This window comes from Chenopodium album, chromosome 25 (assembly GCF_948465745.1).
Source record: "Chenopodium album chromosome 25, dcCheAlbu1.1, whole genome shotgun sequence".
Taxonomy (NCBI): Eukaryota; Viridiplantae; Streptophyta; class Magnoliopsida; order Caryophyllales; family Amaranthaceae; genus Chenopodium; species Chenopodium album.
This window is the reverse complement of record NC_137858.1, coordinates 16,476,837-16,494,923: the sequence shown is the minus strand read 5'-3', so window position 1 is coordinate 16,494,923 and position 18,087 is coordinate 16,476,837. Positions and strand designations below refer to the sequence as shown.

General features: G+C 35.2%; 1 protein-coding gene across 1 annotated transcript; it reads left to right on the top strand.

Moving 5' to 3' along the window:
* Positions 1-518: 518 nt before the first annotated feature.
* Positions 519-17,024, top strand: LOC145614453 (3beta-hydroxysteroid-dehydrogenase/decarboxylase-like). Its single transcript, XM_081669507.1, has 13 exons — positions 519-635; positions 869-1,119; positions 1,254-1,343; positions 1,463-1,596; positions 2,679-2,849; positions 5,664-5,789; positions 6,859-6,938; positions 8,766-8,964; positions 9,233-9,338; positions 11,936-12,110; positions 13,589-13,745; positions 16,184-16,250; positions 16,337-17,024. Exons 2-13 carry the CDS (start codon positions 888-890, stop codon positions 16,462-16,464), a joined length of 1,665 nt encoding a protein of 554 aa, XP_081525633.1. The 5' UTR covers positions 519-635; positions 869-887; the 3' UTR covers positions 16,465-17,024.
* Positions 17,025-18,087: the final 1,063 nt, after the last annotated feature.

Sequence of the window (18,087 nt, the reverse complement as noted above, 5' to 3'; positions counted from 1 at the left end):
GCATTCTCCGGCGTACGAACGTCCCAGTCGTCCCAGCCGTCCATCATCTTAGATCCGTCGGAAAAAACTTGATGATTTAATTTTTTTTTTTAAAAAAAAATATTTAAGGTGGACGTGGGGACCGATATGGTTTGAAGTTGTGGGGACCGATGTGGTGGGCTCGGGATTTACGGTGTACTACTTTGAGGGGACCGATAGTAGGTAAAATGTATATGAAGGGAACAAAGTCCTCTTTTTATATTACAACTTGGATGAAGAGCATACTTGTCCATTCAAGTCAAAATGGGAGCGTTACTATGTAAAATGGGAGCGACGAATAGCGATTCACTTATTGTCTTGTTTTTTCCTTTCTAGTTTGTTTTAAGGTTTTGTTTCTTTCTTGGAGCTTGCCCCTCGTCCTCACCAAAAAAAAAAAAAAATATATTAAAATTTTGCATTTTATTAAATTTAATTTGCTGGATATAATTAATTTTATTAAGCTATTACTCGTAACAAATTATTACGGAGTAACGTTGCTTTAGAGCTTTTTCACGTGTACGCTGCGTCGTGCATCCCACAATCTCTCTCCTCCATTGAAGCGTACTCTCAATTCTCTTCTCTCTCCTTCAATATCCATTGAAGTAGCTGCTTCCGAGGTATGATCTTTGTTTTCAATCCATCGAATATCAATTTCACAATCTAGTTTTAATCCTTGATTAAATTCTCACTTTAGGGATCTTCTATGTTAGATCATTGAACAATTGGTTATAATTACTACTATAAGATTATGATGGGCGATTTAATTGTTGTTATTTTCAGCTAATTTGTATGTTAACATAGTAAATGATTGAGTTGTTTGCATAATATTGATGCAATTGGGTGTGTGTAGTTGTAGTTGAATTTCACTGATGATAAGTCAGGAGAGATGGTGTTTGGTTACCGGAGGAAGAGGGTTTGCAGCCCGGCATTTAGTCGAAATGCTGATTCGATACGAAATGTTTTGTGTGCGAATAGCCGATTTGGGTCCCTCTATTAAGCTTGATGCTTATGAGGAGGAGGGAACCCTTGGCAAGGCTTTGTCGTCCGGTCGTGCTCAGTATGTATCTGCTGATCTCAGAGATAAGGGTCAAGTGCTTAAGGGTAGCTTTGCTTGCCTTTTTCTTTTTATTTATACACTTTGACATCACTTTCATTAGGTTGCTCGACTCGGAATCAGAGTCAATTTTCAGGATGTATAGGATATCTAATGTTAGACATCGTTTATTGTATTGTAGCCTGTCATGGAGCTGATGTTGTCTTTCATATGGCGGCTCCGGATTCTTCTATTAACAATTATAATCTTCATTACTCTGTCAATGTTGAAGGTGAACTTTATTAGTTGCATATACAAGTATTTGCATTGGAAGTCATAGCTGCATACTTGTCAGAGTATCGCTAATACCAAGTAGAATTAACACTTTGCTTACCATTATTTCTGTGCCAGGAACAAGAAATGTGATTGAGGCATGTGTTGAGATGCAAGTAAAGAGATTGATTTATACTAGCTCTGCCAGTGTTGTCTTTGATGGGGTACGCGGGCTTATTAATGTAGACGAGTCTTTATCCTACCCAGTCAAGGTATCAGTCTCATCATTCTACTCTCTGTATATACTTTTTATGAATCGCGAATTTTAATTTGTCATTTATCAAAAATAATTTTTTTCTACTAGAATGTATTAATGCTAATTCATGTGATATATCCTTTGCCAAAATAGGTAATGTTTGATAGTATTGGGGACTTAGTGGGGGTAGATAGTTATTGGGAGGTTACTTTGAGAATTTAAGATTTTTGGAGCAACCTGATATTCTTTTCCTAATATGATCCTTCCTATGATGCTCGACTTTACGACTCATATAACATTTTTGGTCTTATACCCACCCTATAGAATTCTCCCTTTACCTTAAAGTTGTACTAAAGTCTCACAATAGCAACAATATTCCATTTGTTCTCTCCATTTGAGCCACTCAGACCTAATCATGTGAGTCACATTTTGGTCAATATCTCCATTCCTCTGTACAATCCAACCCAATTACATGAAAAAATCACTTATGGAAAACTCCTTACCACCCAACGTTATTGCATCCTCCCTTAAATCAGTATTATCTTTTATTGTGGGGTATGGAGATGGGGTGGGAAGAGGCACTTTTAACTATATATTAATAGATTCACGAAACTTTATAGCCAGAGTCGTGCATTGTTAACATGGGAGTCTAAGGGGAAAAGAAAACTTGGTATCCTTTTTTGATATAGAATGAGGTCACTTGTTCTATCTATCCCTCGTCGATTTTTTTTTTTTTTTTTTTTTTTTTTTGGGGGGGGGGGGGGGGGGGAGCATTTATACTATTTTTAGCTCTATTGTTGAAGTATGCTACTCATATCGTGCTGACTTCCATCTCGAATCTTGATTAGGTCACAACAATTTTAAAGCAAGCAGCTTCCACTGTTAACTTATTTTGTTAATGTTTCCAATGTGATGATAGCATTGATAGGTATTAAACAATACTGTTACCTCTGTTGTTGAAATATGCTAGTCATATTGCTCGGCTAGCTTGATTCTTAATAGGTCACTGACAGCAACTTTGATGCAACCATTTTCCTCTGCAAGTTATTGACTTATTTACTTTATTTTTATTATAACTCTTATCTTTTGTTCTTTTAGCATAATGATTCTTATTCAGCCACCAAAGCTGAAGGAGAGGCATTGGTCTTGAAGGCAAATGGTGAAAAGGGGCTTCTCACTTGCTCCTTGCGTCCAAGCGGTATCTTTGGCCCTGGTGACAAGCTACTAGTTCCATCTTTAGTTGATGCTGCAAGGGCTGGGAAGTCTAAGGTATAGATCCTTATACTTAGTCCTTATAATACTTTATGTAGAGAGTTTTATAGACAAAAGTGAAAGTGCCATAGATATGTGAATTGAATTACTTATATCTTGTGGCTATTTCAAGCAAATACGTAGGCAGGCATACATAGACAGATAGATGCACAGGATGCACAGACATGCTGGCTGACTTATATTGCATGGTATAAAGTTTTTGAGTTCCTGTAGGTTGTTTTTTCTTTTTCTGTATAAGTTGAACCTTATTTTGGTTTCAATGGCTTAAGATTGGCTGGTCATGTGCTGTGTGATTCTAGATATTAATATTGTAAATCCAACATTGAAAGTGTGAAACTCCAAAAAAAAAAAAAGAAAAGAAAGAAAGAAAGCCAAGCAACTTATCAGTGATTACCCCCCAATAATTGTGGAAAATTACCATTGTGATTGTGAACCCATCTGGTCCCTGAGACTTATCCCCCTTCATAGCAAACACTGTCCTCCTTAAAAAGGCTCTCCACCCAAACACTTAGGTGTAAGGTCTTAGGGGTTGTTTGGTTGAAGTTCTTGGAATGGGTTGGAATGGATTCCGAATCCATTCCATGGTTTTATTTGTTTGGTTGGGCTATTTTAATACCCGGGGGATTCTACCTCCACTCCATTCCCTGGGAATCTCATACCCACCTCCCCCCTAAAGATTCATTACCATACTATTACTTAAGTATGATAATCCATCCCATGATTAAACCAAATAACTTTAGATTAGTATGGGATATAGAAGCCATACCACCCAAGTATGAGAATGCATATCAATCCATTCCAGCTTAATGAACCAAACTACCCCTTACTTGAGACGAGTGAGGTCTCACTCTAACCTCTGAAATTTGAACCCACTCTGTTGTGAATAAAGTCTTTTAGATCCGTGTGTTCTCTCTTATTATAGCATCTACATCGCGGAATACTTCTGCAGCATCTCTCTCTTTCTGCTTGAAAAAACCATCTCCTCCCTTGCTCACTGCTTTTTAGAAAAAGCTGGAACAGAGATCCCGCTCCTGAACTCACTAGAGAAGTGCTGGTTAATTCTGCTGATTTACATTTTCCTTGTTCTATTTTGACGGGCTTTAAAAGAAGTGCTCTTTCACTCTGCTAATGTTTTCTTTTCCTTTTTAGAGTTAATCAAATTTTTATTTTTAATTTCTTGTTAAGTTTAAAAGATTTTATCTTTCATCCTCCAATATGAGGCAAAGGCATAGTTGTCCTTATCATCCATTGAGTTGTAACTTTGTTTCGTGCGTGTTTTCTGGTTAAATTTTTTCAAAAAAATAAAATAAAATAAAATAAATTTGAGGCGTATAGATCGTCATATTTTTTCTGCAAAGCCCATCTCCCTCACTTGATCCTGTCCTTTTATTAATATTTTTATATATTTATAATATGTGCTTATCAAATTTGAAGTTGATGTAATGTTTTCGAGGTTGATATCCTACTCTAGTGTGTATTGGAACAAGTTTTGCTTCTGGTAACTGTCATAGCCTTGTCGGTGCCTCATCACTGTTCTATTGGAGTCTTGCAACATGATCATGAACTTACTGGAAAGTTATAATTCTTAGTACCTCAATTTGCTACTCTGTACTCCGTACATTGTGAAGAGTAGAGAAGTTAGATGTATGTTAACTAATATTAGTTTAAACTTTTTATTCAGGAAATTTAATAGTGTCAATCGCGCATATCAGCTTCAATATTATACATTTATGTTTGATGTTGCAATAGAGAGTTAATTATGGATATTAAGTCCTGATTTGACACACATGCTACAAAAATGCATTTGGAAAGACTACAAATTGACCTTAAAATTCGCATTTATCATTGGCTTTAGAATTTACATAAACAGTTCAGCTCAAGACTGATTTCCATTGGAGTAAAAGGATCAATTCTTATCCATACACTTGGCCCAAAATGATGCATGTACCTAAAGTGTGTAATAAAATCTTGGTTTTAAAAAGGGTCGCTCCCGGGTTCTGGGAAATGGGCTTTAGCTATGCAAGGCTCGGTCACCTATGAAAGGCGTCGCGCCTCATGCGCCTCAAAGCGCCTTTGGTAAGGTGCGCCTTTGCGCCTCAAGGAAATAACTAAACTTTAATTTATAAATTGAAGAATGGTGGACATTTTTACAAATTCAGACTACCTTAGCTTTACATATATCATTATTTAATTTATTATAAATCTTTTTAATCAGTATTAAGTACAATCAAAGTAAAACATAATTTGAAATAAATATATAAATACATGCGCCTTGCATACAAAAGGCGCACGCCTTCGCCTTGCGCCTCGTGCCTAGGTTGCAAGGACCATTTGCGCCTTGGTGCGCCTTGCGCCTTTTAAAACTAAGAATAAAATTATACCTCTAGGACTCATTGATGAAAAGTATGCTATGTGGCATTTCCTTTCCCTTGTGCATAACTAGTTTTTTGTGAAGAAAGGAGTATTAACTATAATGAACTTATGAGTTGAAATGGAACTAAGTACTTCCTCCATTCGATGCTAATTACTACATATAGGGGAGGCACTTATATTAAGGAATCCATGTGAATAGGAGATAGATATAAAAAGCTGATGTTTAGCAATTGATAATCTGAAGTTTCCAAAGTAGGAAATGTAGCAATTAATTTAGAAAAGAGGAAGTAATTAGACTAGTCAATATGCTCCTTTGATTTTTTTATTCCATCCTTTTATCCCCTTTCCCCCTCTCTTTTTGCTGTGATCCCCCTTGTGTTTTCTTCTATGAAGCAACTAGCCACTATTGACATTTTTTTGTATATGGAACATCAACAGTTTATCATAGGAGATGGAAATAATATGTATGATTTCACCTACGTTGAAAATGTTGCTCATTCCCATATATGTGCTGAACGAGCTCTAGCATCTAAAGGGACAGTTGCAGAAAAAGCTTCGGGGCAGGTATTTTTCATTATTCTTTGCTTCCACAGTTTCACCCATATGCTACTCAATACTAGAGTAGAGAATGCCCAAAGAAAAAAAATTTATTCCCTCTGTTCTATAATATATTACATCTTCCAATTCGGGATGCCCTAAAATTTCTTAACCTTTGTTTAGTAACTTGTCTGCCTGTTTTTTTCCTTCAAAGTTGTGCTTCACACACCCTCCCACCCACTTTTTATATTTATATTTTATTTTCTGATCAACTTTTTCACTCTTCATAATTTCCATGCAATATAAATGCAAACTTAATTATGGGACAGAGGAAGTATTTACAATTTTTAGGTTTATGTATTAATTAATTAAATTCCAACAGTGGACTTCAAGCAGTTTTGACAAATTTTAATATAACTAGCCTTCTGGCCCGTGCAATGCACAAGTTGTTCATAGAAAATTGCATTGAGAGATAATGAGGAAATACCAATAAATAATGATGAGTGTGATATGTAACTGAAAGCATAATTAAAGAAATAAAAATTTTGGGACTTTAATTCAAAATGAGGCTATCAGAAAGAAGGTGGAGGGACTTAAACTAAAGAGAGAAAATAAAAAGAATGAATTGAAGAGGGGAGATGAAGATGAAGTGTTTAATGAAAGTGTTAAGAAAAATAGTGTATCAAAAATTAAAAATGTAAGATCACATGTGGCACATTGGGTTGTAAAAGAAGATAGGGAAGTGTAATAGAATGATGGCATATGTCTTTTTTGGTTTGAGTTTTTAAATACTAAGTATAGATATAGATTTCTTTCACAAAATCCAATTCCTTTTTTTACTTTCATTAGACATCGGTGTAAGGTCCTATGTTTCTTGTAATGTGTTTGCAATCAAGTGTACAAATGGTTTGTACCTTAAGGAGTATATGGCTATTCCAGTGACCAAGGAGTAATTTTTTAGTTATTCTGGCCTTAGTTATTGGACCCACTTTAGTGATCCTTATATATTTTTTTTTTCTTTTTTTATTTAAAATTTTTTGAAACCATTTTAGTCATCCTTAATTCAAAAAGGTTTAGTGTTATTATTGATTTGCAGGCATATTTCATTACAAATATGGAGCCAATCAAATTTTGGGAATTCATGTCACTCATACTTGAGGGTCTAGGTTATGAAAGGTACTTCTCTTCCCTTAGTTTTGTTTTCCTTTTTCTTTTATTACTCTGTAATTTTCCCCCTTCCTTTGAACATTCCACTATAGCTTCTGGAGTCTAAGCACTGATAGATTGTTCCATCAAGTATTCCACCTAATCTTATGATTTCGTAGTCAGTCCAATGTAGGAGGCTTGGTATTTTTGGAAAGTTTACGTCCATCTTTAGCAACATGGTGTATGCAGTATATTACATAGAATTGGCTGGGAGTGAAAGTTTTTTATTTTGTTTGGGTAAAAAGTATGATGATATGTATTTAAAATTCCCTGTAAAGGCCGAAAGGTCTTTTGACTAGTTAAAGTTTGGAGGGAAACAATAATTCTTTTAAAAAGCTGTCTGGGACTCTCGAAATATGTTTAATATGAAAGTGTGTTCTCATCTCTCCCCCTCTTCTCCTCGAAAAAAATAGGTCAGTTATATTTTCTTAAAGTTCTTAATTATACCCTGAATCAAACTTTGATTGACATTACTGCGAGTCTGCAACCCCATTTGCACAAAACTTTTGGGTCTGTTGGAAATCTATATTGATATGAACTGAGGCAACTTATATTTTAAAGCAAAACATTGCTCCTGTTGGAGAGTGAAAATGTTAAGACTTTTAGGCAATGTTCAGTTCACCTGATGTGACTGATTTGAATCTGAATTTGGATCTGAATTTATGATATGATATTGTGACCCTATCTAATTTCCAAATTGACTAAACTTTGACCTTACCTGTACACTTATCCTTAAGAGAAACAATTATCAATTGATATGTCGTTAATTAATCAATCAATTGATTGATTGATCAATTAATATGTTGTTAGATTTATATTAATGTGTACTTTTGAATTTTTTTTATATATTAAAGATATTTAGAGACAAGTGTACGTTAATTATTAAAGATGAGGAGTAGGCAGAAAATAACATGAGAACTTGAGGAAAGTAGAAGCTTTCAAAAGGCAGAGTTTTTTTTTTTTTGGTAGTTTGCTTTTGACTGCTTATTCTTGTGACAAGAAAACTTGCAGAATTGTTTACGCTCCCTCTATCCCCCTAAGATTTCCCAAGTAACTAAGTTGGACGTCCCACTAACTTTTCCCCATTCCCTTTATGGTGTGTATTCCTACTCACAATCCGTGTGCTTTAATTAATACATCACATGCTCACATAAACCAACTCTTTAGATAGTTAAATGGGGGATTATGGGGTAAAGTTATTGTGATGGAGGGGGTACGCTTTGTACCAGAAAGACATAAATGGATTTTTTTGATTTATTTTGTTTTTGAAGTAGGCATTTTCCAAATTCATGCTTTTCCCTATTTTATATTTCTGGCATTTTTCTCTTTTTTCCTCCACGTTCTGCCTTTTTCCTCAGCCTCTTAACTGAATTATAATGTAACTCTAGCTATACCCCATGTGTCTGGTTCATTACTTTTATTTTGCTCTTTTGGGATTAAGAGAAAACCTTGCAAACACACTAGTTCTGTGGTTAATGCCTTGGTATTTGGTAATAGGTATCAGTATGGATCAAAAGTTTGTAGAATCCATATAATTTGTTTGTTTATATTTTTAGTTGTGTTTGATTTAGTGGAGTCGTTTTCTTTTTGGCTATTGCTAGTAGTTTGATTGTTGTATTAAGGGAGTTGACTTTTTGCATTTTGCACACCACTTTTTTTGAAGCATGTTATAAAAAATTGGTCTTTTAAATTCTTTACATTTCTCACATCATAATGAAAATTTTGTAGTGATTATGACATCTGGATTTGTACATTTCTCACTTCATAACCCTCTTGTTTTATTTTATGTTTTCTCAGGCCTAGAATAAAGATTCCTGCATTTATTATGATGCCTATTGCGCATTTGGTGGAGCTTATTTACAAACTATTGGCCCCTTATGGTATGAAAGTACCACAGTTGACACCTTCAAGAATCAGGCTCCTTTCTTGCAACAGAACATTTAATAGCTCGAAAGCCAAAGATCGACTTGGCTACACACCGATTGTATCACTTCAGGTTCCAAATTTTTTTAATAGTTACATGTACTCTCTAGCTCTTATGTGATCTGTTTCCAATAGATGCATAGGTTTCTATGGGGGATGTTTTTAACCTTGGAATTATTTTCTATATAATACTTTGTGATAAGCTACTGATTTCATGATATATAAATCATATTTTTTCTCTTTTGTGTGTCATGCAGTCTTGGGAATGGTTTTAGATTGGTAGTTGAGGCTTTTAAATTATTATCTGACACATTGGTGTATTTGCTGGGTTTTGATCACAGGAGGGTCTTGAGAGAACAATTGAGTCCTACTCGCACTTGAGAGCAGAACATCAGCCTAAAAGAGATGGACCATCTAAAGTGCATAGATATCTTGGAGGTGGAAGAGGTAGTTGTTAGTTCCTCTATTGTTCTTATATGCTACTTTCTGTGTTTATGTGCATCTGCTATCAACTTTGAGTATTGATTTTATACAAACACATTGTTTGAAAGTTTGCACTTGAAAATGTCAAGGAGATGGATATGAAAACCCGAACCCTAAAATTGTAATAAACAATAATATACTATAACATGAAAAAGTGAAAGTGTAATAGCTTGACTGGTGGCACAAAAATACCTTTGCCTCTTAGGCTAGATAAACCATCAGCAACTTACAAACCTGTAGGTATAATTATGGACTGTACCTTGAGGCTTGAGTAGTTCAGTTAGGATGATAATTGATAAGAGTCTGGTAAAAAATGAACAGTCTTGAATAAGAATTGCTAATGAAATTTTGGTACTGAAATGAACTTTATGAGTCAGGGCTTTCGTTCCCCCCCCACACCCCCCCCCCCCCCCAAAAAAAAAGGATAGAAATCAAGAAAGGAAAATAAAGAAATTCCTCAAATTACCCTTTGGTGTTTGGTTAGTACACAGAAACACAAAGGAAACCCACCTTACTTAGCCATTCCTCTCTCCTCCATTCAATTCCCAAAATCAGATTTCTTTCCAGTTTCACTAGCAGATCAAAAGCCATGTTCACCCTTAGAGAGATCTAGGTCAACTTGACAAAAATAATAGGAAATGAGAGTGATTTAGGAGGGCAAAAAAGAGGGAAATTGAAGGGATTTAGAAGGGCAAAAAAGTTAATAATGGTTTTCTGTAGTAATAATTATATATGGGTTTTGGACTTGATGGTTGGGCTTGTTGGTAAGTATTGGTAAGGGTAGTGGTGGGGCTAAGGTTTTATAGAAGTATGGTGGTGGTCAGGATTGTGATTATGCAGTTGAGAATCTAATTTGGCGGCTGGGGTTGATATCAGGTTGAATTTCTGGTGGGTAAATGGTAGGCAGAGTAATGGTGGGTTCTTCATGGTAGCTTGGCAGGCAGTTGCAAATTAATTATATATCCCTCCCCTTTTATCATGGTAGCAAGTATGGAGGCACGTGGTATAAATGATCTTTTTGATTTTTTTCTTTTTTAATACGTGTATGTGTATGAAAGTGCTTAAATTAGATGCATGATGGATATCTTTATTTGATTAAAGTGTTGTATGCTGTTCACTCCCACCCAAATCTTTGGTCCCTTCTGTTTAAAACTAAGGAAATGTTAGTGAGGTGACCAATTAGTTCATAGAAATTAAAAAGGTTGGGAGGGCGAGGTTTGAGTTCTGAAGTTTTCTACATTACTAGTAAGTCATGACTAAAGAAAATCATGAAGTAGAGATAGAACATTGAAGATGAAAAAGCAAGTCTTGTTTTTGAAGACTTGCTGAATAAAGGGACACTGATAAGAATTTGAACCCCATTGCACCTTGGTATGTGTTCTTTCGATTCTACACTCATCTCCGTAATCAATTTATTGTTTCAAAAGGTACTCAAGAAGAGAAGGGGCTTTTGCATGAGAATTTCGTGATGGAGAAAGCTAAAGAGACTTAAAGAGGACATTGAGGAGGATGAAGATGAAGACGAAGATGGAGGGTTTTTTCCGGTTGAAGGGGAGATGGGGGGTGGGGTTGGGGGAGAATTAATATGTTTATTTGGATTTTAAATTGAGGTGAAATTGGCCTATGTAACATAAGGTCCATTATTTAATGCCCCTGTTACTTGATTTACCCAAGGGGTGTACATTGTTTTTTTTTTTTTCCCTTCTCTTTCCCAATGCCATAAGTCTTTAATGGCCACTCAAAGGCGAATAAACATATTGCCTTGTTTAAGTTTGCTTTATATCTTGGCAGTGTTAAGAGTCTGCACTATCAGTATTTATGATGTTTAATAAAACTTCTTTGTATATTTAGCCTATTTGTGCTTACATAATCATCGTTGACCATCAGAAGTGAAATATGCTTAGCCTAGTTTATGATGGTGAAATATTTGTCTTCAAATATTCTTTTTCTTTTCATTGCACCATCAGTTTAGCGTGTGAGTTCTTATGTTCGTTCTTATAAGTAATTTGTAAACACTTGTAAATGCTGATTTTTTATTCAGGCAGAAATACCAAAGAAGGGGAAAGTCATATATACCTGTCAGATATTTTTTGTGTATTATTCTATATCACAAGGTCTATCTGTTTAATATCAATCAATATGTCACAAGAATAGCCATGTAGTCGGCTTTTCAAGATCAAATATATAGGTCTCAGTTACTAGCCAATGGTAATTACTAATTCCACTGAAGAAGATAGAATCAGTAGAAGTAATCTTATTTCTTGGTGGTCACCTTTTTATTATTATTATCATTATTTTTTTTATTCAGTCGATGATATATTAACTTTATCGGACAAGATAATACCACTTATTATATAAGAAATAATAGGAGAAGCATTCCTATTCAATTCTGTCTTAAAGATCTTGGGTGTATCTCTGTATTTGTAATTTTATATACTGGTATCTGTTTTATGAAATGATAACTCTGATATTCATACTTTTCTGAATCTTTTATTTGACGTTCAATTGTCTTGTTTGCAATATATCATTTTTAACTGTCAACATATTGATACCTCCTGCAGTTGCTGATATACTCTTATGGAAGGACAAAAAGCAAAGCCTAGTCACCCTGCTTATTTTCCTTGCGTTTTATTACAACTTCGTTGCATCTGGATACACCATTGTTACAACAGTTTTCAAGCTCATATTGCTGGCATCAGTGTTCCTCTACATTCATGCCAATTTGCCTGAAAGAATGTATGATTGGTTTGTTCCCTCTATCTTTACTCCATCCTTCCTCCTAGTTTCCCAGTTTCCCTTCTTCCCCTAACCTGTTTAAAGTTAGGGAAATGTTAAAGGAAGCCTACAATTTCTATTTATGGAGAAATCTGGTCCACATCCAAGGATGGGGTATAAGTTTGGACAATTTAGATTGGAATTTCCTTTGGCTCAAATTCATATTGACGTAGTTTGGATTTTGCATTGATTCCAATTATGGACAAGTCCAAAAGCATTTTTTATTTAATAATATTTTTAGTTCTGGTGATGCTATTCTAGTTGTTTCTTTCCCATATTTATTTTTTTGTTTTATTTTACGGAGTATTTTTTTGGCTAATTTCTTAGTTCAGCTGAAAACATATCAGTGGAAGTAATTTAGTTACATTAGTCCATACTAAATATTACATGAGTTATGGACTTGTAAACATGTGTTTGCTTAATTCTCTGGCATACTTCATATTGTGCTTAGATTTTTATTTTGTTTAATTCTTATTTTTTTGGCTTATACCATTTATTCAGACAAATTGAGTATATCCTAACCCAAATTCATGTTATTATAATCGATCCTAAACCTGAATTAAAAGAGAGATTTCAAATTAGTTTATTGCTAATATGGTATTGGACTTTAGATTTAGTGTGAATAACTGCACACTTATTTAGTTATTTATGGGTAAAGAAATCCCTTGTAGAGCAGTTGGGAAGCAAAACATGACCAATCCTCTGTTTTTAGAAAATTAGAAGTAATAAAAATTCTTGACTCACTCTTTCGGCCATTTATGAAAAGACGAAATCATTTGTGATGTGCTGCTCCATCTTACAGTGCAGCTCCCAGCAAAGCTCTTTCATCATGTTGTTTACATTTGAATCCGTTTGCAAGATCTGCAGACTACTGAGACACTGTTTGGTAGCCCAAGTATTTAGGCTATGCTGCTTTAAGATGCATTGTGTTCAACTCTATTTTAGTCAATTTTATATTATGTTACTTTCCTTCAAGGTTGCCTATTGGACTAAGTTAAGAACAACAAAGCCATGCCCAGCCCACTCCTGACCCTTCCCCCCTAGGATGTTGATTCACAAATATTTTTTTGACGATGATAGGATGATTTTATTAGAAGGATACAAAAGTAGATGAGGGATCAAGTTGTGGGTGATTTGGTCGGATAGAAAAACACTAAATTCCTTGGCTGGGAATCTTCATTGAATACTCTATGTAAGCTAGTGGTGTGTTTAGCTGAATATGGTTTCATTCTCATTGGGCTTTCCCAAACGTGTCCTCTTCTGATGTTTTGCGAGACTGGAGTTATTTATATCTTGTGTTTTGCTTGTTGGTGGAATCTGGTCCCCTGCTTTTGTATCTCCACTTCTATTGGTTGATTTTAATTTTTTCTAGATAAAATTACATAGATGAGTTGAAGATCATTTACTTGGAATTCTAATGGGAAGATTCTTTTGTACAGATTTGGATGTACTGTTGAGAAAGTTCCCGTATCTGCTTTCCACTGCTCTGAGGAGAAATCACGTAGAGCTGCTCTTTCAGTTGTTTCTCAGTGGAATACTGCAGTTGGTGTCTTAAAATCTCTTTGCAGGGGCAATGATTGGATGTTGTTTCTTAAGGTAATATTTATATTCTATGGTATGATGCCTGTAGCCCATATTTACACTTCTGGCTGGAAGTGGAGGCATCATTTGTTGTCTTTTCGGTAAATTTTATATTAGTATATGCTATATTTGTTATAATTTTAATTAGGGGATAGCTTGATAGGGATCAATTGTGACACTTATCTAAGTTTAGAACTTCTGTTCGGACTTTGTTTTTCTGTTTTTGGGTCAGGCACGTATGTGATATTGCAACAAATAACTGTTTCAGAGCATTAATAACATAAGAATTGGGTAGGGTATGTGGATTCAGTAAATTTATTTACAACTATAATCTAGTCTTGGAGAGAGACAATGTGGCTCAATTGATGCTGGTATTATTATAACAGTCATGTCTGATAGCCATTGCAAATCAGTATCAGTTAAGATATAACGAGCCCAATACTCACAAGTAACTCTAGAGAGAGTTACAGTTGCTGGGTAGAAATTCGACAATGGATAGTAAGATGATAAAAAAGAGAACATCTTGGGTAAAATCCTTGAAAACTGTAGGAAAATGTAGAACATCTCCCTTTTAATGCGTGTGCATATCTGGGTATAATCCTTTGTAGATCTTTTTCCTTATCCATGTGAGGTTATTCTTTCTAACCAAGCATTTGGCATGTTGCTAATATGTAGGATTTACCGTGTAGTTTTGACTTTTTAGTGATGAGGTTGCATTACAATTTAATGTTTGCGAAATGCATTGTCCCAGAGTGCTGGGGTATTTATGTCACAAATGCAACAATGAAATTGAAAAGGGAAGAAAAAGACAAGATTTCCTTTCATTTAATGAAATGAAAAAAGCAGTCTTCTTTACATTAGACGAAGCAAGACAAATTACCACTGTCTAAAAGGTATTTTAGAGGCTCATAAGGTCCATTTGCGGGAGGGTCCCAATTGGGATAAAAAAACCCCACAACCCCTTGCGGTTATCCTGCCCTAAAGGAGTAAACCAAATACCTACTACAGCCTACAGGCCAAGCAGCTAAGAAGAAGTGTAAAGAACAAGAGTTGTTGAAACTAACATATTGAAAGATCAATCAACCGAAATAACCATGAGCAGCTATGAAAATGTTGCCAGATCATGACAAATGTAGCCAGATTAAAAGACAGCCTGGGTGATGGATATTATTCCCCCACCTTGATCTCATTTCTTGATTAGCAATTCAATTTTTAGATCGATTTATCTTGTAAGATAGAAAGGGTTGACAGCCCAACCTAACCCTGACAAGTAACAAGTCCACACTCATCTTGAAATCCTTTTATGGAAATAGGGGGTTAAAAGTCCCTCTTTTTTTATTTTATCTTTTTTCAGTGTAATTTCCAATATCCTTTTTCCCTGAGATCAAAAAACTAAATGGTCATTGGTAGGAGTTGATGCCGATTATAATTAGATATTGCGTGAATGGTGGTAGCTTACAAATGGAGGTCTGACATGGTAATCAATTATTAATGTACTAGAAATGAGAGAATTGGAGAGAAGTGGTAAATTAGAAATGACAAAGGCAGGTATAATGGGGATCGAAGATAGAGGATAGGGGTTAGAAATGGTAAAAGTAGTCAAAATACTACCATAATATGGGTACTAGCTGTACCGTTTTACGTGAACTGGTCCTGACTGACATAAGATGTTAGGAATTCAAACATCAAGAGTTTTGACATTATAGTATATACCAAGATATGTGGGTGCACTTAGTGACTAGGCCAATTTCTTAGAATAGGTTATATCCTCAACTATTATGTTTGGTCTATCTTACTATAAGCATGCCAAGGGAGTCATTTCTGATGGCGTATATGGATATGTAACAGAGTTGATTTCCTGTTCTAATTGATCTACCAATCTACCCCTGCTTCATAGCTGGAAACTACATATTGTGATAGCTCCCTGTATTTGCAATCTGTAAGGAATCTTACGGGCTTTTGTGAAAGTCTTGGCATCCTATTCTAGTACTCTCCATTTGTTGTTTCTATTAAACTCCTTGATTCCCCGCTGTTGCTGTAAGCTTCAACATATTTACTGGCACTTTCACTGTATCATAATAATGGGCCATGTACCAGCACACGTTTTCAGCAGTGTGTATTAAAATGATAATAGATAAATAATACTAATCTGAAGATAATTCTACAGGCTCCTTATGACCTTTAAGATTGAATTCTTCAATAAATTATTCTTTATAGTTGGAGAAAATTATGGCTAAAATTTCTACTGAAAGTATAGTGTATTACACCCTTGATCTCAGTCTAGGTGATTGCTGCTAATGTAGATTGTTTAATTGCAATCAATTGAAGCCAATGTTAAAACCATATTTATAGACATTGTCAAAGCTTCTACGAGCTCTTTTGCTGCTTTATTCAATTTGAAGCTTTGATTGTATGAATGTTAGCCATTTTGACCGTTGTTATAAATGAAACAGGTTATCATGATGCTTCTGATTGTCAGTCTGTTGGGATTTATATCTTTTCAGCGGTTATATTTGGTTGGTAAGCTACCTATCAAATTCCCACTTGATAGTGTTTTATATGTTGCTCTTGTCGAGCTAACCTGCAGTTATGCTTTGGCATTGTAGGAATGCTAGTGATCTTTGTAGCATTCTACATCTATGATAAGAAAGAAGAAGAAATTGATCACCTAATATCAAGGGTTACCAAATATGGTAGCAAGTTGAAATCCTACACGAAGAAAAAAGATCTATAAGTCTTTACCACTGGTTGCTGGTTGGTGGTGTGCTCATTCTCTTCACATGTTACTCGCTTTGGGTCAGAGATGCCATAAATCATGAAGGGCTTGGCTTGGGCTGTTCCTTTTCCTTTATTTTACAGTACTCACTTTGGCGCAGGTAAAGGAACTATCCTATCCCAATGTTACAACCCTAGACATGTACAGCTTTTTTGGTTCTTGTTTCGGAGTTTGTAGGATGATAGTAACCACGGGCCTTGAAACAGTTTTCCATATTACTGGTTCTTAAAAGCCTGGTGAAACTTAGGATCTATTTATTAGGGACGGGGAGAGACTTGTGCTTAGTCGTGATGTAACTTTTCAAATTTATTGCACTTTGGCGGCATTAATCTCCTAGATAGAAATTGAGTTGTTTTTGACAATTGAAAATTTGTTAATTCCTCCATTTATGGAATTAAGGCTTTGATTGATTGATTGTCGAATGTATTTTTCAACTTGTAACTAAATATACATTCGACCCAATTCTTGTAAGTTTCGGTGCATTTTATCCATTAAAAGTGCAATGTATATCTAGAACAGGAAAAAGTAAATTGCTTTGAAAGACAGGACTGTAGAATTTAGATGTATGCTTCCTCCTTTTCACATCAATTGACTCGTAAATTAAAATACGAGCTCCTCCCACAAACGCGTCCACCGAAAATCAATTTAGCAGCTCGAGCTTTTAACGATAACGCACAGTAATTTGTGATTTCAGTTATTGGATTGACTTGGCATGTCACGAAAGCTCTAGGGTTTATCGTTGATCTAATTTAATCTAATTGTCAGTATACTAAATTTAGGGTTCTTTTTTTTCAACTATCGGTTCTAATTACTAACTTATGAGCTTAATTTGATAATTGAATTGCTTTTTCTCCCTCAAATTATGTGATTTTACATGTATTAATGGTTATACATAGCCCTTAGGGCTATGTTTAACATTTGCCTTTTAATAATTGAATAAAATTTGGTTGCTGATGTGTTGCATGCAGAACCCTTTAATGTTAAGATTGAACCATCAATTGTTTGGTTTAGTTTGTTTGTTGAACACCTTTTCAATTGATGTTGATTGATTGAATACTTTTTCAATTTCTGTTGCAGTGCTAATAATACAAACTGAAAAAATAAGCATGATGATGGTAAGTTATATTGAACTTCCTTTAGAATTGACTATAAAGATCATGGAGCACGTACAACTCCGCGAAGATTTTGATACTTTTAGTCGAGTTTGTACCCAATGGAGAACCGCAATGAAACAAACTGCAAGATATGCAGCATCGCGTAATACCCCATGTTTGTTTCTTCTGGGATTCCATTGCTTGAAGGCCTGTGCTGGCTCACTCTATAACCGCTCAGTTAAGGATGTGGAATTCCCGAGTTTAGGCAATATGGTGGACAATAAGCACAAGCAGCACTTCGATACTTCTCTTGGGTGGCTTATTTTCGTAGACGATTTTGTTGGTAGTAAAGTTGTTTCTTTAGTGCACCCGCATTCTGGGGTAAGAATCAGAATTCCTTCCATTCCAAAAACTTTGGTAATGCGAGATTTGTGCGAAGGAGGAGGAGGAAGATGTGAAGAAGTTTTATATGATGAAGCACTTTTCG